Source organism: Tenrec ecaudatus, chromosome 14, assembly GCF_050624435.1.
Source record: "Tenrec ecaudatus isolate mTenEca1 chromosome 14, mTenEca1.hap1, whole genome shotgun sequence".
In the NCBI taxonomy this organism is placed as follows: domain Eukaryota; kingdom Metazoa; phylum Chordata; class Mammalia; order Afrosoricida; family Tenrecidae; genus Tenrec; species Tenrec ecaudatus.
Window position 1 is genome coordinate 23,233,648 of NC_134543.1, and position 25,068 is coordinate 23,258,715.

General features: G+C 43.3%; 1 protein-coding gene across 1 annotated transcript in view; it reads right to left on the reverse strand.

Annotated features, from left to right (window-relative positions):
• Positions 1 to 23,863, reverse strand: part of TSHR (thyroid stimulating hormone receptor) — a 150,717-nt gene extending 126,854 nt beyond the window's left edge. Inside the window, exon 1 of the mRNA XM_075531653.1 lies at positions 23,697 to 23,863. Within this exon, the coding sequence (XP_075387768.1) occupies positions 23,697 to 23,863 (167 nt within the window). The remainder of the gene's footprint in view (positions 1 to 23,696) is intronic.
• Between the last annotated feature and the right edge of the window lie 1,205 nt (positions 23,864 to 25,068).

Genomic DNA, 25,068 nt, shown 5'->3' on the forward strand with positions numbered 1-25,068 from the left:
AGCTGCTCCAGCGGAGACTCGGCAGTTGCCTTCGGTAAACAGGACAGGTTCAGAGCCCTTCTGGAGCAGGGCTACGCAATACTATGGAGTCACGATGAGTCGGATACACTTGACAGCCATGGGCTTGTTAAGGGAAGGTGGAACATGACTCATTGTTAACACTTCCTATTTAGCATTACCTATATTATATTAATACATCCACCATATGCATGCTTTGCCTAATTGAATAATGAAATTGAACTTCAGATCTCCCATCTCTACTCCAGAGTGAAAAAAGCCCTCTCACTGCCATTGAGTTGAGTCTGACTCATAGTGAACCTACAGTGCAGAGTAGAAGGGCCCTTTTGGGCTCCCAGGGCTGTTCATCTTGACCTGGTGCTGTCAATTGGCGGACCTCATGGTTAGCAATCCAGCATGTAATCCACGATGCCACTGGGCCTCCTTCCTACGGAGGGCGCACACTCAGGAACAGGGCCTAGGAATCCTATTTCGAAGATGTTTCTCAGTCAATCCTCGTCTACAGCCAAATTTGAATATCCTGAGAGTAGGGAGACATTTAGTAGGGCTTTGAATTCTTAGAATAAATGTACTTATCAGGAAACAAGAAAGAAAGTATTTTTAGATGTCAGAAATCATTAAGAATCTGACAGTTCGCTTTCTACAGTGGCTGTAGGGATGGATCTACAACACCATCAGCTGTGAATGAGAGTCCCTGTCTCAATACACCCCCTCCAACGTTTGTTGCTTTCTGTTTTTTTGAATTGGGCTATCTTTGCCGGTGTTAGGTGGTATCTCCCAATTGTTTTCATTTCATCTGCTTTATGTCAGCATCACTGTTAGTTTTGTGACTATATGTTTATTTATTTACTTTTTTTCTTCTTGGCATTTATCTATACAAGACAGGGAGGATAGGCAACCTTACAGAGACAGCAACTGGTCTGACAGTTCCTGGAGGCATGGGGGTGAGGGTGGGGGGAAGGTGAGTTGGGAGCCAACAATGACAGGTACAAGGGAACGCTAATTGTTTTAAAATTGATGGCGAGGAGGGTGTGGCTTTTCTGGTTGAGTTTAATCAATCAAATTGTATCTGAGAGGAATTACTGAGAGGTGAATCATAGATAAACGTAATAGTGGGGTAGGAGGAAAGCAAAAAATATACATAAATATATGTTTGTTTGTTTATGTATGTATATATATATATATATATGCAAATACAAGGAAGCAGATGGACTTTGGTCCTCTACTCAAATCTTAACTACAGCTTAACAATTTTTTTATAATGGGGCATTGTATGATACTCATCTTCCTGACACAATCACTAAAGCCAAAATGTGTACATAGGCAAATGTGAAGAAAGTTGATGGTGCCCAGCTATTAAAATATAGTGTCTGGGGTTTTAAAAGCTTGTAGTTAAACAAGCGGCCATCTAGCAGGGAAGCAACAAAACCCACAAGGAAGAAGCACACCACTCTGTGTGAACCTGAGGTGTGGACAAGAAGTATCAGAAGTTCAAAAACAAGCAACCAAGTTGATGTGAAAGGGGTGGATGTAGTGGAGACCCAAAACCCACCTGTTAGATGGTTGGACAGTCCCTCTCAGAAGAGCTGATAAATCCAGGGTGTAGTATAGCACTGATGAAGCACACAACTGCCCTCTAGTTCTTTAATGTTTCCTCCCCTTACTATTATCGTTTTGTTTTACCTCATTAATCATATTAGATTTTTGTATGTTAATTTATATATTTATGATAGCTCAGTACATGAAAGCCAAGATAGATAGTTCTTCAGAAATAGTAACAGGAATAATGGTTCCCTGGGGGTATAGGAAGAGAGGGGAGGGAAAGGAGAGAAGGGTAAAGGGGAAACTGATAGCACTGATGACTGTATAACCCCATTTGATGGGAGTGAACAACAGAACTGTATGTGGACAGAGATACTGGATCCTGTAAGATATGGAGGGGGAGGAAACTATTATAGGGAAAATAATAATAAGGATTCTTGGGAGGTAGAGTGGGAGAGACGAGGGGGTAATGGGGAACTGATATCAAGAAGTTCAAGAAGAAAATGTTATTGCTTGATGTGATTGAACTATGGATTGCTATGATAATCTGTAAGAGCTCCCAATAAATTGATTTAAAAAAAAGAATATGATAAAGATTTTTAAAAGCCCTTGTACACGTGAGATAACACGTTTTGACAGAAGGAGGTAGGCAGAAGTCTGTCTGAAAAGAGCTGAGGAACCAAAGAGGAGGCTGAAAGAGTGGCTGTGAGGAATAGGAATGTTAAAGTCTGTATTAGCCATGTGAAGCACAAAGTTTAATACTGACAGTCAGAAACTCGGGTACTGATCTGCCATCTACCAGGAGGGGGCAATAGAGAGCTTCCAGAAGTGAGAGACCTGGCAGAGAACTGTAGGTGAAACGTCAATGTCGATCAACTATGAAACGGAATAAAAAGTTTTTCAATGTCAAATGCAACCAGGCACTTGAGCCAGAATTAAAACGTAATCCCACGTAAGAAGACTGAGTTTTGTTGAAGTATCCACAATGAAATAATGCAAGCACAGGATAGAGGGAGTCCTCAGGAGGTAGGTGAATTAGGCAGGACTCAGAAATGCATACCCCCTGTGGCCACTAGCTGCATCTAGGAACGACCAAGGTGGCTTGGCTTGGCTTCTAAGAGCACTTTAGGAGGTGCAGGCATGCTAGATTGAATAACACGGGACAGAACAAGGAAGACAGAGGGCTACTGTGAAGGAGAGCAGTGCTCGGGACGATCTTACTGACTTGTTTTGCTTTGTTTTAAAGGATAGAGAAGGTTTCTGCAAATCATAGGCAGAGAGGAAAGCCCCTGAGAGAAAGGAGAGGTTGACAGTGCAAGAATTATGGGGAAAATAATAGACTCATACTTTGAAAAGGCAAGCTGTTTGAAGTTTATTGTTGTGGTGAAGTACCATTGAGTCAGCTCTGTCTCATGGCAACCCGGTGTACCACTGAAGAAACACTGCCCAGTCCTGGGCCAGCCTCCCAATTGGTGTGCTGAAGCCCATTGATTTTTTGTTTTTAAATTGAATTTGTTGGTCACTACAGGCTCCAAGACCTTTTTTTAAACCACTCAGACTAATATTTAGGTTTGAGGGATAAGGATCCTGGAGGGTTTTTTGGGTTTTTTTAGGGGGCGACATTAAAAAAAGCACCCGGTATCTATTTACACAGCCCATCCCAAGAAACGAAAGCAAGCACAACATCTCGTTACACTCTTCATAAATATGGTCCTCTTTCTTCTCCCTCCTCCCGCATCCCTCTCCCCTCCTTTCTCAATAACCTCTCCCTGCTTCTCCCTATTCCCCCACCCCGTCTCTGACCTCCTAGACACCAAAGTCTTGTCTGTTAGTGTATAACCCACATCTTTTTCTTTGCTTTTCCTTCTAATAATGATATTATTAAGTATTTATCTTTGTCAGCCAGGCTAAGTTGTTTGTTATTGATGCATCATATCCTGTTGCATGAATGTACCAGAATTTGTTTATCCATTCCTCTATAATTTAGGTTTGGGGTGGTTTCCATGTTTTTTGCTATTATATAGGAAATTGCTGCAATAAACACAGATGTGCATAGATCTGTTGTGTTGTATTCTTTATTTCTTTAGGGAATGTACCAAGTGGAGATACTACTGCATTATGAGGTATTTGTATATATTTAAGGAAGTGTCGTACTGATTTCCATAGTGAGTGTACAATTCTACAGTCCCGTGAGCAATGTGGAAGCATTCTGACCTCCCTGCATCCTCTCCAGAATTTATTATTTTCTGTTTTATTCAATTTGCTAAAAGTGTCCGTGTGAGGTATTTTAATTTGCTGTTTCAATTTGTATTTCTCTTATTGCTAATGAACTGGCACAGTTCTTCATGTGATTGTTGTCCACCTGGATGTCATCTTTGGTATGTCTCTATTCATACTTGATGCCCAATCATTGTTTGGGTTCTTTGTATTTTTCTTCATAAGTTTTCTGTAGATTTTAGAAATTAGCACTTTTTCGGAAGTCTTATTACTGAATACTTTTTCCCAATCTGTGAGTTCTTTGTTAAGTCTTTTTCTGAATCCCAAATCATGTGAGACAAAGCCTCCTCCTTTCTGTTCTAAGGAGCATTCTAACGATATACTTCTTCCAAGATAGATTTGTTTGTTCTGCCATTGTATGGTACAGTCAATATTCCTTACCAGCACCATAATTCTTATTGAATGTCCAACTTTTGCATTCACAGTTCACTGCCATCAAGTCAATGCTGAGTTACAGCAACCCTGTAGGACAGAGGAGAACTGCCCTTGTGGGTTTCCTAAACTGTAACTCTCTATGGAACTAGAGAGTTTCTCCCATGGAGCTTTCTCCCATGGAGCTGCAGGTGGTTTTGAACTACCAACCTTACAGATTGCAGCCTAACAAGTAACCACTAAACTCCTTGGGCATATGAACCCAAACAACCAAACTCACTGCCTTCGAGTTCATACTGACTCATAGCGACCCTTTAGGACAGGGTAGAACTGCCGCTGTAAGTTTCTGAGATAGTAACTCTTTACAGGAGTAGAAAGATGAGTCTTTCTCCCACATGCATTAAAAATGCCAAGGCTTGGGTCAGGTGCACCTTCGTCCTCCAAGTGACATCCTTGTTCTTCAACACTTAAAGAGTTCCGGAGTAGCAGTTTGCCCAGTGCTATTTATCTTTTGATTTCCTGATGGATGCTTCCATGAGCACAAATTGTGGATTCAAAGAAAATGAGATCTTTGACCCCTTTAAACTTTTCTCTGCTTATCATGATGCTGTCTGTTGGGCCAGTTGAGAGAATTTTGGTTTTCTTTACATTGAGTTATAAGCCATACTGAAGACTGCAGTCTGATCTTGGTCAGTAAGTGTGTCAAGTCTACATCACTTTCAGCAAGCAAGGTTGTATGATCTGTATATCACAGGTTGTTAATAAGCCTTCTTTGAATCCCGATGTCTCATTCTTTTTCATATAGTCCACCTGTTTGGATAATTTGTTCAGCATATAGATATGATTAAGAATGTTGAAATGATACAACCCTGATGCACACCTTTCCTAATTTTAAATCACGTGGTATTTACTTGCTCTTTTCAAATGAGTGCTTCTTGATCTGCACACAGATTCCACATGAGCCCAATGAACTGTTCTGGGATTCCATTCTTCTTAGTGTTGCTCATTATTTGTGATGTTGCACATGATTGAGTGACTGTTTATAGTTAGTAAAACACAGGGAAGCACCTTTCTTATATGCTCTGCTTTCAGGCAAGATCCATCAGATATAAGCAATGATACCCTTTATTCTACAGCCTCTTCTGAATTTGTTTTGAATTTATGGAAATTTCCTGTTGATGTACTGCTGCAGTCATTTTTGAATTCCTTTCAGCATAATTTTACTTGCATAAAATATTGACAATATTGCACATTTCTTTATAATCGTGAGCTGCCCTTGGAAAACAGTTTAGTTCTTTTACTTCATCATTGTCCCCTTTGCTTTAATCATAATTCCTAACCACAGAGACAGATAGAAAGGAAAGGGCCATTACCATGATATACATTGGCTGTATCAAGTAGCACACAATTCAGAAAGGGGCTGGCCCTACAGAGTAGTAGGGTGGGCTGCTGAATGTGTAACTAAGTGTCAGTTTAGCGATGCGCTGACGTGATGAACTGCTATTGTCCAAGTTACACACTGAACCACAAACCTGTATCTGGTTGTTGGGAGCCTACAAGGAAACTCTATGAGCCTGGGAACCCAAACGTAGAAGCAGGAGGGGCCTCACTTGCCATTACACCCAATAACCTACTGGAGGACTTTCAGTTTCGAATCCCACACGTCTAGGCTCTGCCTGGATATTTAGAACTCTTTGTGCCGATGAGTCAAAAGACCAAAGGAGGAGTGATTATTTTGGTAGGGATAATTGACCTTGACTAGGAAGAGGGGGTCAGGCTGTTACACAATGAAAGAGGATGTCCTCCACATGGGATCCGGTGATACCCTTCGGAATTTCTTGATACTGCTCACATGTGACTGTAAAGAGTTAAGTGCTTCAGTCCTAACCTAAAAAGATTGTGCTTCTAGAGGGGCAGAGCCACCAGAAGTGAGACCATACCCCCAGCCAAGACAGAGGTGCAAGTTTAGGATCAGAGGGGCTAGTGAAGGAGGGCGACAACACGTGCCAATTCTGGATCGAAGGCCAACTGAAGCGGCAAAGGCTGGAGTTCATCCCTCAAGCCTCCCTCTCCTAAAGTTCCTTCTAGGAAGCAGGTCCACGGGATTCCCGGAAGACCTGTTCCCCAGATGTGTTGGGAGAAGTGCCTGGAAGCAGTGCACGGGGTGGCCCGTAGCAGTCATGCAGGCAAGCGTGCATTCGAAAATAACCCTGCTGTCCAACTGCACGCAAGGTGGTTGGCCCTCCTCACTCCATTCAATGTCTCACCATCTCGGCCTCTTCAGTCATTCTGGAGCAGCAGCCTCATCTCCCGCTGAGTAGAAGACCCACAACAAGGCACTAGACAACCGAAAGGTAGGACGGCGGCGAGAAAACGAAGGGAGGAAGGCAGAAGTGGCAAAAGCTGCTAAGGGTTCAAGCAAGGGAATAATCTATAAATAGTCGTTGGGTTTTGCAACATAGGTTGTAATTTACTTTGGTGAGAGCTTTGTCAGTTGAGAAACAGGGTCAGAAGTTAGACTGCACAAAGCTAACGATGGAACTCTAAACTATGAAAAGAAGAAGTTGAGAAAAACCCTATAAGTGGTCAGTGGTCAAGGGAAGGAAAGAGGCAGCTATGTAGCTGGATTGCAATATGAGAGGACGAAGTGAGTTGTTAGGAAATTTTTTTTAGATGGAAAGGACTTACATGCAGTTAGATGCCAGTGGAAGGGATCTGGGCGTGGAGAGATTTTCAAACAAATAGAGAAGTCCAAGTAAGAGGAGAGGAAAGAGCAGGGCATCTGAATGCTGGGGAGGCTCTCCTCCTGCACTGCTGTCAGAGTGGAAGAGAAAGGACGGCTGCACGTGAGTTTTGTATGGTGCATCCACTTGGCTCTAATTCACAGCCACCCTGAGCACAACAGAATAAAACACGGCCTGTGTATGCTGTGGCAACTTCACACTTGTTAGTACGTGTGAACCCGCTGCGGCAGCCACCGTGTCAATGCACCCTCTCGAGGGTCTCATTCTTTGACGCTGACTCCTGCCTGAAGCATTTGTTCATGAGCATCAAAGAATGCAGCCTTCGGTTTGTAGCGCCACTCCAGGTAACGGAAACAAGCCTCTCAGCTGGCACGACAGACAACATCTGATAAACAGAGAAATGAGGCACGGTGGCGAGGATGTAATATTCCTTGGACACCCAGTCGGTTCTTAAAGAAGCAGCAGTCAAGAAGTCAAAAGATCTTGCATTGGGAAAATCTACGGCACAAGACCTGTGTAAGTGCCGAAGAGCAAAGATGTCCCTTTGGCGAACAGGGTGCCCCAACCCAAGAGATGGTATTTTCAATCATCCCATATGGATGTGAAAGTTGGAACTGAATAAGGAAGACTCAAGAAGAATCGATGCATTTGAACAATGGTGTTGGCAAATGTATTGACAGTATGATGGACCAAACAGATCTGTCTTAGAAGAAGTTCAACGAGAATGTTCCCAAGGAGTGAGGATAGGGAGACTTGGTCTCATGTACTTTGGACATGTTGTCAGGACAGACCAATCCCTGGAAAAGGACGCCATACTTAGTAAAATTCATTGAGGGTCAATGAAAAAGAAGAAGAACCTCAAGGAGGCGGATCGACAAAGGGCTGTAACAATAGCCGCGAACATAACATTTGTGAGGCTGGAGTGAGCAGGACCGAGTCAACGGCACCTAACAACAACAAGAACAACTGCTGTACCAAGTATGATGTCCTTCTCCAGAGACTTATTTCATCCGACAGCGTTTCAAAAGCACATAGACAAAGCCTCACCATAGGCTTGTAAAGAGCACTTGGGATGTGCTTCTTCCAAGACAGATTTGTTTGTTCTTCTAGTAGTCCATGGTGCTTTCCACAATTCTTCACAAACTCCCGAATTCAGATGCATCGGTTCTTCCGAGGTCTTCTTTATTAATTGTGCAGCTTTGTACGCACAAGAGGCCATTGAGAATACCATGACTTGAGTCAAGCATACTTTAGTCTTCAAAGTGACAATGAAGAGGGATGGAAGGGTGGAGATGCCTTTAAATTAAGTATTTAACTTTTGTCCAATTTCTCAAAACCCCTTTATGATAAATATGTGTCTGATTTGGCTAGTAACCAATCGATTTGATAAATTATAATAGGACATTTTCTAGTGATGCTGGGTGAGAAAGATTGCACATAATGAAGAGCTCCTTCTACACTTGAGCAATTAGTTCCTTGATCTTCCCACCTGTTCTCTGAAGTAGACAGAGTCATACTATGGTTTTCACTTAACAGAGACAACAAGAGAGACACAGAAGAATTTGTTGTTGTTAGGTGCCATCAAGTTGGCTCCGATCCATAGTCACAACAGAATGAAACACTGCCACCCTCACAATTGTTTCCATGCCTGAGCCCATTGTTGCAGCCACTGTGTCAATACATCTGGCTAAAGGCCTTCCTCTTTTTTGCTGCCCCAAGTTTGGTGTTTTTCTCCAGGGACTAAACTCTCCTGTGAATATGTCCAAAGTATGTAAGATGAAGTCTTGTCATCCTTGCGTCTAAGGAGCACTCTGGCCCTACTTCTTCCAAGACAGATCAGTTTGACCTTTTTTTTCAGTCCATGGTACTTTCAAGATTCTCCAGCCCCACATTTCCAAGGCATCGCTTCTTCTACGGTCTTCCTTATTTAATGTCCGACTTTCATAGGCCTTGGAGGTGATTGAAAATTCCACAACTTGAGTCAGGTGTACCTTAGTCCTCAAAGTAACACTTTTGCTTCTCCTGGAAGGATTAGAGGATTCCATGCCTTGTTCAAATGGTTTATGGAAAGTTGTTCAATCTCCATTTCTATTTCCCACCTTTACAATAGAAATAAACAATCCGCTCACATAGTCATACAATAATTTCCCTAGCAGGTGGGAGCCTTCAGTCCTTTGTTATTCGCCATGACTTTTAGTGGACATAGCTCCATTCAACATACTTCCCCTCCTTATTTTGTGGTTGAAAATGAAGCTATTGGATCTAAAATCAAAAGAAAACAGAACCCGCCACGCCTTCTATTGGTGGCACAAAGCTCCCTGCTAACCCAAGTTCATCAGTTTGACCCGATGGACAGCTCCGTGGGAGAAGAATGTGAGTTTCTGTAACGATACACAGCCTCGGACACTTACATGGCGGTTTCGGTCTCTCATACAGGGTCATAGGAGTTGGAAGCAACTCCATGTTAGTGGTTGTTTTGCTTGTCTATTTATTTTCTTTCTTTTAATAAAACACTGTTTGTGATGTGCATCAATCCTTTTATTGTCACACAGAACTGAATCAGACAGAACTTTAATGAAGGCTTTCATGCTTCACAGAATGCATTTGAGAGCTTCTGGCTTTGTTGTTTTAGATTGCGGGGATTGAGATTGGTTGTGAAATGGCAACTTGGTTATGCTACGTACAAAGACTAGCCAAGCATTAAGTCCTGGCATCTGGAGAGTGGGAAATACCAACAGATTTTTCAGCTAAACTCTCATGGAGCAGACAAATCCTTCTTACAGACTTTTGGGTCCTATTGGGTCAGAGACCCCCTTCCTGCTTTCATACACACAGTCCCAATGAGAGTTTCGGTCACTTGACCCCTTCTAACAGAAACACCCCAAGGGTGACCATCTCAAGACATAGACAGGGTGTCTTGAAAATCTGTTTTAATGCCCCTTTTGCAAAGTGGGCAAGCGCTTGCATTTCCTAATAAATCTGCACAACGCTGAAGCCAAACAACTGCTGAACAGTCTCCACGTGGAAGCCAGTCTACAAATGGATGTAACACTCACACCAAGGGTTATAGCAGGCCAGACTTCAGGTTCTCAGAGCTGGCACTGCCTTCACGATGCACAACGTTCTAGTTCACAGGTCTTTCATGGCTGTGCCACAGGCGTGAGGTCACCTGTCTCTCAGAGGCACGCAATGCTGTGGGTAGAGCGGACGCTATGATATTACTCCCCCACCTGAGCTGAGCAAACAGACTCTCCCACAGAGGGAGTGCTGGAGAGAATGGAGACTTAGACACAGTCGTCTGCCTCCATCCAAAGAAGGTCGAGGAGAGGAGGTCTGACATGTATGTTTTGGTACACATAGCAGGGAGGAATAATCTACTCTTGCATCATCTTTAAAAACATTTCCCCCCCATTTTTAGCACATTTTCTTTGTTGGCACAGAATTTTAAAAATCGAGATATACTCTATATACTCTAGTATAAGCCGACCCGTAAATCAGCTGAGGCTCCTAATTTTACCACAAAAACTGCATTAAAAATGTGCTGAAACGCTCGCCTTATACTTGAGTATATACGGTAATATAAAATATAAAAGCCAAGATGATAAGAGGCACCACTGGACATGGGATTTTTTGCGCTGCTCCTCAGCTACTCTCTAGCAAAAGGGAAAGCCCCGAGCAAGGCGGTCACTTTCAGGAGGGAGAAAGGGTGACAGAGAGCAGCTGGTGCATGGCTGTAAGGGCAGCTCTTTCTAGGAGTGTTAGCTAAGGCTGGGGTGGGGTCCAGAAAAGACAGATGTGTGGTATGCCCAAAAGGGGCAACTGGCTAGAAACACTTGCCTCCACAAAATAGGTACACTTGAACCACTAAGATGTGGGAAAGTAAGTTTGTAGCTCTGTGTCTTCAAGCTCACATGCGGGAATTTCTGGAGTTCAGATTATCAGAGGCAAGGAAAAAAAAAAAGGTATGTTCTTGAAGTCTGGAAGAGGGTGGCTTTGTAAAGTGTGCGTTAGAAATGAAAGACTTGCTGAGAAAGCTGCTCTCAGACTGGAAAAAAAGGAGCTATTTGGATTTCTGAATTTTGAAATAGCAGTTTGTGACTGAAGCTAGAAAAATCTGGAGCCATAAAGCCATAAAGTAAAGAGAGCCTACAGGCAGCCTGAAAAGCTTGCTAGGTGACCACCTGGATCCACTTGTTGAGTGGAAGCAGGAGAAAAGTAGCAATAGAGAGTTGGGTTGAGTCTGGTCACTGACACCCATGAACCTGGTTCACAGGGACTAGAGGAGAAGACGAGAGCTGGTTGGCTAGTCTGAAGCTTAAAGATGTGTGCAGAACTTGAGCTGACGGCATGACTTAGCCCTTGTGAAAGGGTCGTTTGACTCCCAAAGGGGGCATGACCCACAGGTTGAGAACCACTGTGCTAGAAGGATCTTATTATTTGACTGTAACTCAAGAGGTAAGGTACTTTGGGAGTTATTAGCTTTGAAGAAAGCATTCCCTTCATCTCACCCTTCCTTCCCAACTCTCTTCTTGTTCTTCAGAGGTGCCAGTCCCCTCATCCTTCTAAAATCAGACCCTTCACAACTGTGGTCACTAGCCACGGGCACACTTATTTTACCAATGTCTTCCTTAAAAGGTGGTACTCAGAATTGAACTCAACTAACTAGCCATTCAGATGAGGCTTAACTAATGTGGTATATAGGACTCCCGTGGCATTTATTAATGTAGATGGAATAAGTCTTGTAAATAACCATGATTTATTTTGGACTTCCGTTGAATTTATAAGTCATTAGGAATTTCTTCAGAACGGATTGCTAATAAACTATGTCTTTCTATTGCTACTCCCTTCCAGGCTGGATCTTTCGTTATTCCCTCCAAGCTCACTCTTTACCCTTGATCACCAGCTTTGTGCCCCAATAGCCTGAGCATATGAAAGCCGTGAATCAGCAATCTTATTCTTGTTGGCTTCTGCCAGTGGAACTTACTAGGAGGAGATGAGAGGAAAAGAGAATGAAGCTTGATGTGTATCCATCTTGGTGGCTGCAGGCCAGCCCAGTTGTCATGGTTTGGCTGTGTCCCTGTCTACAAAAGGCTATTGACCCTATGTTTATCAGGCAGGCTTCAATACCTTCTGTCTCCCCAGCTCTCAGACCTACTCATGATAAACATCTGCCTCACAGAGCCACACCAAGTGCCGAAATATTGAATGTGAAAATATATACAGTAGAGCCGGGCACATAATTGCCACACATTACATAAATGAACAAAAGAAAACAACCAGCAGTGAAAATTGGGTTACTAAAACCCAATGGGTTTCCAAAGTCATTAGATGCACAAAACTCATTTAATTCATATTATAGCTGATGCCATTAAAAAGTAATAAAAGAAATTAAGCTAATCAATTTGTGATAGATAAAGAATATGGCAATTGTGGAGCCACACACTTTGAGTAACTGGACCATTTGTAATTTTAATTTACTCTTCATTTAACTGGCACTGAAGTCTCAATTGAGACCTAATGCTACAGGAAACTCGTTACTCTAGCTACATCAAAACAAAAGAGTTGCCATAGTCTTTCAATTTAAGATGTTCTTAAAAAGGAAAACCAAACAGAATTTGCTAAGCATTTCTGAGGCCAGTGATTGACACGGATGCTGGATCACTCTGAGGAAGCCTGCACAATCCTGTGTGGCTAATAGTCCCTTTATCCTTCCCCCAAGGGGACCTTTGGTCACTTGGCAGAGAAGCTGTAAACTGTTAAAGAGGAATTCTAGACCCTATTAGGCTGATTAGATACAGAGTTGGAGCTGACAGCGATGGTACTACATGCTAGGAAGAATGACAATATTAATATTAACATCAAAGGGGGCAGGAGGGTGGCCCTTCACAGTCACATTCTTTTCCCCTGGTTTCGCGCTGTAAAACACAGCAACGCAAGCAAAACGGAGGAGCAAATCCCCCAAACAGATGTACTGTAGTAGATGACAACAGAAAATGTACAGATAGTTTGAATTACGGTTGCTGTGTTATTCTATCGTGTGTGAGTGTGCGCGCGCGCGCATGTGCAGGGGAGACCTGGTAAGCCTAATGGTTATGCTTTGGGCAGCTAACCTCAAGGCCAGCAGTTCAAAACTACCAGCCATCCTGTTGCAGTCACAGAAACTCACAGGGGCAGGTCTACTCAGGCCAATAGGGCCTCCATGAATCAGCATTGACTTGAAGGCAGTAAGGTTTGTTTTGTTTTTGGTTAAAGGTGCAGGGGTGCAGGGAGTGCAATAGATTATGATCTCATTCAGAAAAATAGAATTCAACGACTGAAAATGCCTTTAAAGGGATCTACAAAGTGTAACATACTCTGTACGATACCTGCTCTGGCCTTATTCCCTGCTACCCTCTCGTCCAGCCACATTTCTCTCCACCTCTTTCTCCAATGACTAGGCGTGCTCCCTCCGTGTGTCTCCTGCCCCTGGGTCTGTGCATTTATTTACTCAGACACTCATTCTCTCAAATATCAGCCCGTCACTCACTGCCATCTGGTTTACGTAAAATTCTTTTGGTGGGTGAAGGGAGACAATGGACAGTGTAAGATACGAAACAATAAACAACAATATATAATTGATCAAGGATTCATGAAGGTGGGATATTGGGGGAGGGAAGGGAAAAAAGAGGAGCTTATACCAAGGGCCCAAGTAGAAAATGTTTTGGAAATGATGATGGCAACAGATATACAAATATGCTTCATACAACTGATGTATGGTATGTTATAAGAGCCCCCAATAAAATGATTTTTTTAACCACTTTCAAGTTTTTATTCAAATGTAGCCTTCTCACTGAGGTCTCCTGGGCCTTTTAAACGCCCTCTTCCAACATCCCCTTCTCTTCCTTACCTCCATTCATTTTTTCCCATGATATTTACCACCATCTGACATTCCATGTGGGGGAGCCCTGATGGAGTACTGGTTATGCACTGAGTTTCGATCCTCAAGGTCAGCAGTAGGAAACCACCAGCTGCTCCATTTAACTGGCACCAGCTTCTTCATTTAACTGGCTCCGTGGGAGATAGACAGGGGGCTCTCCCATAAACAGTTACAGTCTCAGAAACCCCAGAGCAGTTCTACCCTGTCCTATTGGGTTGCTATGAGTCGCCATCAACTCGATGGCAGTGAGTTTGGTTTTGGTTTGACACTCTCTGTGTCTTATTTATTTATTTTCCTGATTGTGTTCATCCTGCCTTGCTGAAGGGAAGACCAATACCATGCAGACATTTTATATGTCTGACGATTAGAAGAGAGCTAGCATATGAAACGTGGCCAATAACTATTTATTTTAAAAATAAAATGAGGGAAACACATAAGCAGTGAAAAGGGAAAGAGGGAGAGAGGAGGGAGATGAAAGAGAAGAGGGGAAAAGAAAAAAAGGACAAGAGGAAAAAAATTGGGGTGATCAATGCTACTTCCTGGGTCTAAGATTTCTGGTAATCTCATATCTTTGGATTATGGTCACAAACCCAGCAATCAATGCAGAAGGTGCTGAGATGGGAACATTAAAGCCACAAAACCCATGTCTCATCGGCCGGACCCTCATTATGTCCTCCATCAGAGCCTGTTTATTCTCATAGGCAGATCCTTGTCTCAAAATTAGTCTTCCACCTTCCTAGTTTACAGGAAGATTGAAATAACAAAATCTAAAGTGACAGTACCTGGCAGGGGGAAAAAAAAGAGAGGTGATTTGAATCTCCTCTCAAGAGCTGAGTAACTATGATAATACTGGATGGAGTATGGGTAAAATTAAGCCAAGGTTAGCAAAATGTAAGCCCAAAGCTTCATGTGTCACATAAATATTAAGATTATGTTTCTGAAAGAAAAATTGGGACACAGAGAGCTCTTCCCAGGTGCAAAGGGAGTGTGGGACATTTCATTTAAGGTAATAATGAAATATTAGAATATTCTAATAGCAAGATATTTTCTTTTTAAAAATCATTTTATTGAGGGTTCATATAACAATCCATACATACATCAGTTGTATAAAGCACATTTGCACATTTGTTACCATCATCATTCTCAAAACATTTGCTTTCCACTTAAGCCCCTAGCATCAGCTCCTCATTTTTTCCTCTCCCTCCTCGCTTCCCCCTCCCTCATGAACCCTTGGATAATTTAGAAATTATTATTTTGTCATATCTTACACTGTCCGACATCTCCCTTCATCCATTTTTCTGTTTGTCTGTCCCCCAGGGAGGAGGTTATATGTAGATCCCTGGAATCAGTTCCTCCTTTCCACCCCACCTTCCCTCCACCCTCCCAGTATTGCCACTCTCACCACTGGTCCTCAAGGGATCATCTGTTCTGAATTCCCTGTTTCCAGTTCCTATCTGTACCTAGCCAGATTTGTAAGGTAAAAATCTGGTCTAGCCAGATTTGTAAGGTAGAATTTTAAGGTAGAATTCTTATATAATTCTTCTTGTCTCAAAATTAGTGGGGAGAGGGGAAAAAGCATTTAGGAACTAGAGGACATTTGTATGTTTCATCGTTGCTACACTGCATGCAGATTGGCTCATCTCCTCCCCACAATTCTTCTGTAAGGGGATGTCCAGTTGCCTACAGATGGGCTTTGGGTCCCCACTCCACACTCCCCCTCTTAAGACTCCAGACACTATCTATCTCTTTTGATAGCCGGGCACCATCAGCTTTCTTGACTACATTTGCTTATGCACCTGTTTTGCCTTCAGCGATCATGTCGGGAAGGTGAGCATCATGGAATGCCAGCTAATAGAACAAAGTATTCTTGCATTGAGGGAGTACTTGAGTGGAGGCCCAATGTCCACCTGCTACCTTAATACTAAACCTATAAATATATACACATAGATCTATTTCCCCATCCTCATATGTAAATAGATTTACATATGTATATGCCTTTATTTAGACCTCTATTAGTGCCCTTTACCTCCTAGTTCTTTCCTCTATTTCCTTTGACTTTCTTCTTGTCCTACTGTCATGCTCAGCCTTCATTTGGGTTACAGTAATTCCTCTCGGTTACATTACTTTTGACCACACCCTACCAGGCCTCCTATACCCTCCTCACCACTGATTTGGATCACTTGTTGTTCCCTTGTCCCTGGGTTTGTTAACACCACTACCTTACCCCCCGCCTCCCTCTCTCCCATGTCCCCCTGGAACTGTTGGTCCCATTGTTTTCTCCTCCAGATTGTTTATCCAGCCTATCTTATTTAGACAGACCTGTGGAGATAATAACATGCACAAAAACAAGACAGAGAAAAACCAAGCAACAAAAGAAAACAAAACAACAACAACAAAAGCCAATGACCAAACAAAACAAAACAAGCACAACACAACAACAACAAAGAAAAGCCTGTAGTTAGTTTGAGGACTGTCTTTTGGCTTTTAGGAGTGTTTTCTGCCTGAGGTCTGATAGAGTGCCAAGACCTGGCCCCAAAGTCTATTTTTGGTATTCCCTGGGGACTTCGTTGCTCTCTTTCCCTTGCTGTTCTGTTGCACGCCTTTAATGTTTTGCCTCCGTGTGGTGGGATCAGATCGGACACAAGTCCCACATTGTGTCTCCAGTGTTGGCCCCTGTAGGGCTAGGGGTCAGTTAGGGATGTCATGTCTCATAGTGGGGCCAGCCCTATGGTCTTCTCTGTTGATTGGCTGCTCTGAGCAGGAATATCATCCACAAGGCTTGGTGGGCCAGGATGCGCTCCATTCTCTCTTCCTCTCCCTTCATTTGCTCCCGTGTGCTCTGATCAGACATGTCTCACTCCCTGAGCTGCAGCTTCAGTGCTATCCTCTGAAATAAATTTTTCTGGGGGGAGGGGCATAGCAAGATATTTTCAATAGGGCCATATCAGCAAAATACAGATCATTGATAGTCACCACATTGAAGAGCATGCTAACCGGAGAAAGATAACACCTCCGAAAGCCTGCCTTGGGTCACTAAGAGTTAGAATGAACTGGATGACGTGAGGTGATATTTTGGGAGTTGGGGACATGTGAAGTGAAGAGCCTGCTCAAGGGACAGGCTATAAGGGAGTGGAAAGAAAGCCTCATCATACTTTGTAAGTAACAGGTTCAAAAGAACCAACTCAAGAGTACACAATACAGCAGTTTGGGTACTTGAGAGAGAAAACGAAACAAAGCAGACAGACAAAACAACTGAAGAGCAACAAAAATAACTCTTAACTTTATGGAAATTATATTTTAGTATGAAAAGGCATGAATTATTAAAAACAAAATGTGGATTTTATGTTAGAAAATGGTATTAATCTTTTTTTTTTCTCTTCTTAAGTGTCAGGTGTGTTCAATTTGGGAGTGAATAGGAAAACAAAAATGAGAAGGGAATATTTGAGCCAAAGCTTTCCAGAGGTGAAGAAAGTGTCTGGCAGAATAATACGCACTGGCAGAGAGAAGGACATCATGTGGGAGGGTCAGCAAGGAAGCAACTCGGGTGAGAGCCGAATCCATGAGAGGGGGTAGAAATAAGAAACAGAGTGGGGAAGATAAAGAAGGTCCGGCCACGTAGGAACTCTTGAGCCTCTGGAAGAGCTTTATTTTTTATTTTGAGAGTACTGCAAAGTCAGCAGAGAGTTCTGTTTGGACAGTGATTTAAAAGAACCCCTCCAACTGCCGAGTCTACAATAGATGTCTAGGGCCAGGGGACATCTAAGTCAGAAGGAAAGACATTCTAAGTATCTTAAGAGTCAAGGAAAATTCAACAGAAACAGTGTAGAAGAGTCCTACCATCTAAGTGGAGATGCAAATTTTGAATCTGCACTGAGAAACCATTCCTCTTCTTATATGGGCTCAAGCTATGGTGCCTATCGAGAAGGCTTACCTATCCTGGCATGTCACATCCGTTTCTGGACTTTTTGGCCTGTCAGGAAGGTCTAGTGGTAATTTATTCTCTAAAGGGTACCCCTTTGAGAGTCAGTGAGGTGCTATTTATTCTACGAGACCTATCGGTACAAGGGAAGGCTTCTTACAGATAAGACAGGCAAGGAAACCATGGATGACTCCATTAAGTTCTTTAGAAGAGTGACAACTTGCTTAATACATACTTACCTTTTTCCTCAGAAAATTTGAGAAATGGGAATCTCAATCAGACCCACAGCATTTATTTGGTTGTATTGGAGTTTTAGATATATTTAATATACATTTAGTATTTTGAGAACTTGACTTTGGGGAGCATCGATAGCCATGGTGGCCAAGTGGGTTCCTGTCGAGTTCCTAACTGCAAGGCCAGCCATTCCAAGCCGCTAGCAGAATCTGCAGGGGAAAGGTGAGGCTCGCCGCTCTTGGAAAGCTTGACAAGTTCAGAATCCATAAGGAGCTCTTCTATTCTATTACTTCTACAGGGTCACTATCAGTTGAAATTAGTGAGTCTTTTTGCTTTAAAAAAAATGGATTTTCCTTACTATTCCAATTTAAAATTAAGTGATTTATTTTAAGAATACAAGAAATTCTCATTTTTACTCAGTATTCTTTGATAGTGCTTACAGAGAGCCAGTAATTGATCTAAGAATTTTGTACACACTTTAAGGGTAGAAATTGCAATCAAGTTACGTACTATGGCTTTTCTATCCACAGTCTTTGTAACTCCCACCAATTCACTGAGTGGGAACATGAAAACGAGATATAGAGGACTCTAACTTGGGGATTGGTCAGCTTTGCCAATTCTACTAGGTATATAAGTGAGCCATCTCAGCAGCAGAAACAGAGAATCCTAAGACCATCAAGAAAGAAGAGCCATTAGCAGAACACACAAGATCCCTGCCTGAAGTGGCAGTGGAGACACCAAAGGCCATAGTATTGAGACCATGAGACAGGGTAGAATAACCACACCAGGAGCATGAGGCAGAGTGGTGGGCTTCCTGGCCACAAACTGAGGAAGGCTGAGTGCCTTTGGGCAGGAGGCTGGCTGACAGAGTGAGGTGCGCTTTGGGCAGTTATCAGCACTAACAGTGCTTTGTAATATTTGCTCACACAGGGCAGAGGCCCAGGGACCATGTTACTCAGAGGCTGAGAATCAGAACGTGGCTGAGAAGAGGCATTATGGACAGAAGGACTGTATCCTGAACATGATGGAGGTTATTAATTTCCATGATCACCCCCATAATCGTGAATACTATAGATGAGTTCTATATAGTCATCCCAATGAATTATTGAATTCAGCAGAAAAGTCGAGTTTTGTGGTGTTAGAGCAGGAAAGAAGGATGGTGTGTGGGGGCATGTCCGACCTTTGCCTCATAGGAATCATCTGTGGGCAGAAGTGGAGCTGGGCTCTCTTTCCTTTGTATTTAGCTGCAGGAGGCCAGTCCTGGCCCTTACAGTATTTCCTCAGAAAAATGATGCAATGGAAAATAACCCATTGAGTTATTTTCCATCTTCCAGTTTCCTAATTATAATTCTATGAAGCTACTCTACAACTATTTAAGTTTTAGATTACGTCTCACAAGGAATCATTGAGTATGTTTGTGGAAAGAGATGATGAAAACGTTCAGTCTCATCAGTCAGAACAAGGCCAGAGGTCACTGTGGAGCAGGCCATCAATTGCTCCTGTGCAAGTTCAACTTGAAGAAACATTGTAAAGTTCACAAGAGCCAAACTGCTACTTGAGTATATCCCAACTGAATTTAGAGACTCTCCCAAGAATAGATTTGACGCACTTAATACTAATAACCAAAGATTAGACAAATTGTGGGGTGACATCAAGGATAGCCTACATAAAGAAAGCAATAGGAAGTTTTTAAAATCAGGAAAGAAAGAAAAGACATAAAAGGATAGCAGAAGGAACTCTGATACATGCTCTTGAATGCAGAATGGCTACAATGTACCGAAGAAATGATGTAATAAAGAGCAGAACAAAAAAATTTCAAAGTTTGGCTTAAGAAGACAAAATAAAATATTGTAATAAAATGTTCAAATGCCTGGTGAGAAAAACAGGGAAGAACATACTTGGCATTTCTCCAACTAAAAGCACGAAAGAAAAAAATTGAAGCCTTGAATTGCAATATTGAAGGTGTCCAGGGGCAAAAATTGAATGCTGCAAGAAGGATGGAAAGAAGATGGAAGAAATACACAGACCCACTGTGCCCTGGAAAATGGACCGATACCCAACCATTTAATGAGATAGCATATGATCAAAATCCAATTATATTGAAGGAAGACACGGAAGGCATTATCAAAAACAGCCTCCAGGAATTGATGGGAATATCAATTGAGATCTTCCTCGTTTGCAACATTGGAGGCACTCACTCTGTGCCAAGAAATTTGGAAGACAGCCACTTGGCCAAATGACTGGAAGAGATCCATCTATGTGCCAACCCAAGTAAAAGTGGCCCAGTAGATTGCAGAAATTATCAACGTTGCAAGTAAATAACACATGCAAGTAAAATGATGCTGAAGATAAATTAAAAATGGTTGCAGCAGTACATTGGCAGGGTACTACCAGAAGCACCAGCTAAATTGAGAAGCTATGGAATGAGGAATATCATTGCTGGAATCAGATGGATATTGACTAAAAGCACAGAAGACCAAAAATAGGTTTACCTGCATTTTATTAACTATGCACAGGGATTCAGCTGTGTGGATCATAATAAACTGTACATAACATTATAATGATGGGGAATTTTGGGGTACTTAATTATGCTCATATTGATTTTGTACATAGAACAAAAAGCATTGTTTAAACAGGACCAGGGCATACTGTAGAGTTTAAAATCAGGAAAGATGTGTGTCAGGATTGTATTCTTTTACCATACCTATTCAATCTGTATGCTGAGCAAATAATTCAAGAAGCTGAACCATATGAAAAGAATATGACCTCACGATTGGGAGAGGAATCACTCACAACCTATAGTAAACACTACTTTGTTTACTGAAAATGAAGAAGATTTGATGTGCATACTGATGGAGATCACAGATTACAATTTTCATGTAGATTACCCTTTAGCAAGTGATCCAAAATGGTGGTGAGGAGGGTGTGGGAGGCCTGGTAGGGCATGATCAAGGGTAATGTATCAAAGAGGAATTGCTGAAACCCTGGTGGGGACCGAGCATGATAGTGGGACAGGAGGAAAGTCAAGGGAAATAGAGGAAAGAGCTGGGAGGCGAAGGGTATTTATAGAGATCTAGATAAAGACATGTACATATGCAAATATATTTATATATGAGGATGGGGAAATAGATCTATGTGCATATATTTATAGGTTTAGTATTAAGGTAGCAGAAGGATATTGGGCCTCCACTCAAGTACTCCCTCAATGCAAAAAGACTTTCTTCTATTAAATTGACATTCTATAATGCTCACCTTCCCGACACAACCACTGAAGACAAAGCAGGTGCACAAGCAAATGTGGTGAAGAAAGTTGATGGTGCCCAGCTATCAAAAGATATAGCATCTGGGGTCTTAAAGGCTTGAAGGTAAACAAGTGGCCATCTAGCTCAGAAGCAACAAAACCCACGAGGATGAAGCACACCAGCCTGTGTGATCACAAGGTGCCGAAGGGATCAGTTATCAGGCATCAAAGAACCAAAAATCATATTGTGTGCTCACCTCCATGACACGATCACTGAAGACAAATGGGTGCATAAGCAAATGTGGTGAAGAAAGCTGATGGTGCCCGGCTATCAAAAGAGATAGTATCTGGGGTCTTAAAGGCTTGAAGGTCAACAAGCAGCCATCTAGCTCAGAAGCAACAAAGCCACATAGAAGAAGCATACCAGCCTGTGCGATCACGAGGTGTTGGAAGGGATCAGGTATCAGGCATCATCAGAACAAAAAATCTTATCATAGTGAATGAGCGGGGGAGTGCGGAGTGGAGACCCAAAGCCCATTTGTAGGTCACTGGAGATCCCCTTGCAGAGGGGTCTTGGGGAGGAGAAGAGCCAGACAGGGTGCGATGTAGCAAAGATGAAAAATACAACTTTCCTCTAGTTCCTAAATGCTTCCTCTTTCCCCCACTATCAAGATCGAAATTTTCCCTTGCAAGTCTGGCTAGACCAGAGGATGGACACTAGTACAGGTAGGAACCAGAAACAAAGGGAAGTCAGGGCAGATGATCCCTTCAGGACCAGTGGTGTCAGTGGCGATATTGGGAACATAGAGGGAGGGTCGGTTGGAAGGGGCGAACCGATTACAAGGATCTACATGTGACCTCCTTCCTGGGGGACAGACAACAGAAAAGTGGGTGAAGGGAGACGTGGGACAGAACAACATATGACAAAATAATAATTTATAAATTATCAAGGGTTCCTGACGGAGGGGGGAAGCAGGGAGGGAGGGGGAAAAATGAGGACCTGATGCCAGGGGCTTAAGTGGAGAGCAAACATTTTGAGAATGATGAGGGCAATGAATGTACAAATGTGCTTTACACAATTGATGTATGTATGGATTATGATAAGAGTTGTATGAGCCCATAATAAAATGATTAAAAAAAGATTATCCTTTAGCATAAAGAAACAGAAATCCTCACAAATGAGCCAATAACCACCATCATGATAAATGGAGATAAGTTTGATATTGTCAAGGATTTAATTTTACTTCAATCCACAGTCACCAATCACAGACCAGCAGTCACAAAATTTAAAAAAACAAACATATTGCATTGTGTAAAAATGATACAGAAAGTCATCTTTAAAGTATTAAAAAGCCAAGAAGTCACTTTGGGGAATAAAATGTGCCCAACCCAAGTCATGATATTTTTATGTACCCAAAAGCTGGATAAAGAATAAGGATGATGGAAAAGAATGGGTACCTTTGAATTAATGGCACTGATGGGGAATAATGAGTGTGCCAGGGACTATCAGAAGAACACGTTGTTTTCAAAGAGGTTCCTTAAAAGCGAGACTTTGTCTCAGGTATTTGGGACATTACTAGGAGGACCAGTCCCTGGAGAATGACATCCTGTTTGGTCCTCCAAAAAGAGGAAGGTGCTTATCAGGAATTGACATAATGATGGCAACACGGAACACAAACATTCGATTGTGGGAATGATGCGTGGTGCATAGTTTCATTCTGTTGGACACAGGGTCCCGTTGAGTCAGAACAGACACAGTGGCATCTAACATTAATAACATGTTGTTTTACTATTATTCTTTTACTGTTCTTTCTATTCCCTTTTTACCATTAAAAAAAGCACTCCCGCCAGACCCGACACAAGTACTCTTTAAATGTTCACCGATTCAAATTTCTCTTGAAGAATAGACATAGAAAACTTATTTTAAACCAAGTTCCCAATTGCTACCATTTAACATGCAGATAAAAGATGTCGTTCCTGAAATGTTATTTCTTTATGCCTATGTCAGGTGTATAATTCAAGGGCTTTCTGAATACACCGTATCAACAGTTCTCACTTGAGCCATTCCACACCTTACTATGGGATCGATTTCAGAAGGGAAAATACATGTAGGTAATTTTTCATAACCCAACGTAAGTTCCAAGTTTCACGAGGTCAGTCTTGAACGATCATAACTGTTTTAATATGTGATGCTTAAATAAGACTCAGGCAGGGTTAAGAGAAGAGAAACATGCAAGCTCGCATTTTCCTCTGGTTGCCTTTTCCTGTGTTATGAGAAGTTCTCAGCAATGCCACCAAGTTTAGTACTTGAGTTCTCTCCTGGCACCGCACCCCCCCCCCCGCCCCCCGCCCCCAGCTGTTTTTGCAAACTCCTTGCACTTTCCCAGCGGCGTTTGGCCGGGGCTCCTGTGCGCTCCTCCCCGGGGTACTCACAGAGTCTGTGTACCGGGCGGAAGGCTGGGGATGGCGTAGATGTCTTTGCAGGTGACTCTGAAGTCGTCTTCTTGATGACAGTCGCAGGGAGGAGACGGACACTCCTTTCCCCCCAGGCTCCGGGGCAGGACGAGCAGGAGCAGCAGCGGCAACACGGGCTTCGGCATCCTTTCCCAGGGAGCCCCCGGCTACCTCTCCATCCTCCGGACAGCCTTCTTCCCAGCTCCCCGGGGCTGCGGGAGACGCGTTTGGGGAGCGGCTCCAGAAGGAGGGCGCTGGAGGGGGCTGTGACCTCACCACAGAGGCAGCTGGGGAGGGCGAAGAGGAGCCTCTTCAGAGGTCGGCTGCCCTAGGCAACTCGCCACCCAAACAAGCCCGCACTCTGCTCCCTGACCCTCACCCCTGGTCCGGACCGGTCTCGCTGCTTCCCGAAGTTACCGCTCTATCTCTCAGCGACCCTTTCCCCAGTTCCCGCCCAAACCTCGTTCCGACTCCTCCGTGCTTTCTTTCTACCAAATCCCCCAAATCCACCTTTCCAATCGCTCATCCTTAAAAGCGCGGGGCGTCCCGGACCTACCCGAGCGCACGCTGGATCCAAAGTCGCCGCCGACTGGGAGCGGACAGTCCCAAGTGTAGCGGTGCCTGCACAACGCCAGCTCCAGCTGACGAAGACACTTCTGGGAGAGGGAGGAAGCAGGAGCCAACCCCCGGTTGTCCCCTGGCAGCTGTGAAGCCGCAGCCGAGCCGCGCTCCCCCCAAACTTCAGCGCTGTGGAAGGATCATTCCGAGCCACAGGGAATCTGCGCTGGGAGCCTCCTGGTGGCACTGAGCGCAACAAGTGGGTCACCGCTGGCAGGCACTGGCCTGTGGGGACATCTGCCGTCCGCGAAGGGGAACGACAGAAGTTCCCGGTGCCTGGGGTGGAATTCTGCATCTATCATTCTATCTAGCTGTGCCATAGGGGTGGACGCCAGTGTGAGATTATTCGAGGGCGGGGGAGTCACATTGAGCCAATTTTCCCAGAACTTGGAAAGAAAGGGAATTCATAGGCAGCACGCCATCATCAACCCACTGTTCCTCTCATAGGAAGGCAAAACGCGGACCCAAAGGAGAAATCACGTGCTGCCAATTTCCCTCTGAAGAGCCTTCAAATGCCTCCTGGTCCTCTTGGGGTAGACGGTCAACTCCGCACATACAGCGGGGTTCCCAGTATGTGAACTTCCAGAGCAAAGGTGATGTTAATTCAGAATAACAGATGGGGAGGCCAGGAGACTATAGGGTTATGAAAGTGTTCTCCCTCTTAACTGGGGTGGCAGGATGTATATACATTTCTTTAAACTCATTGAAAAGTCCATGTTCGTTGTTAGTTGTT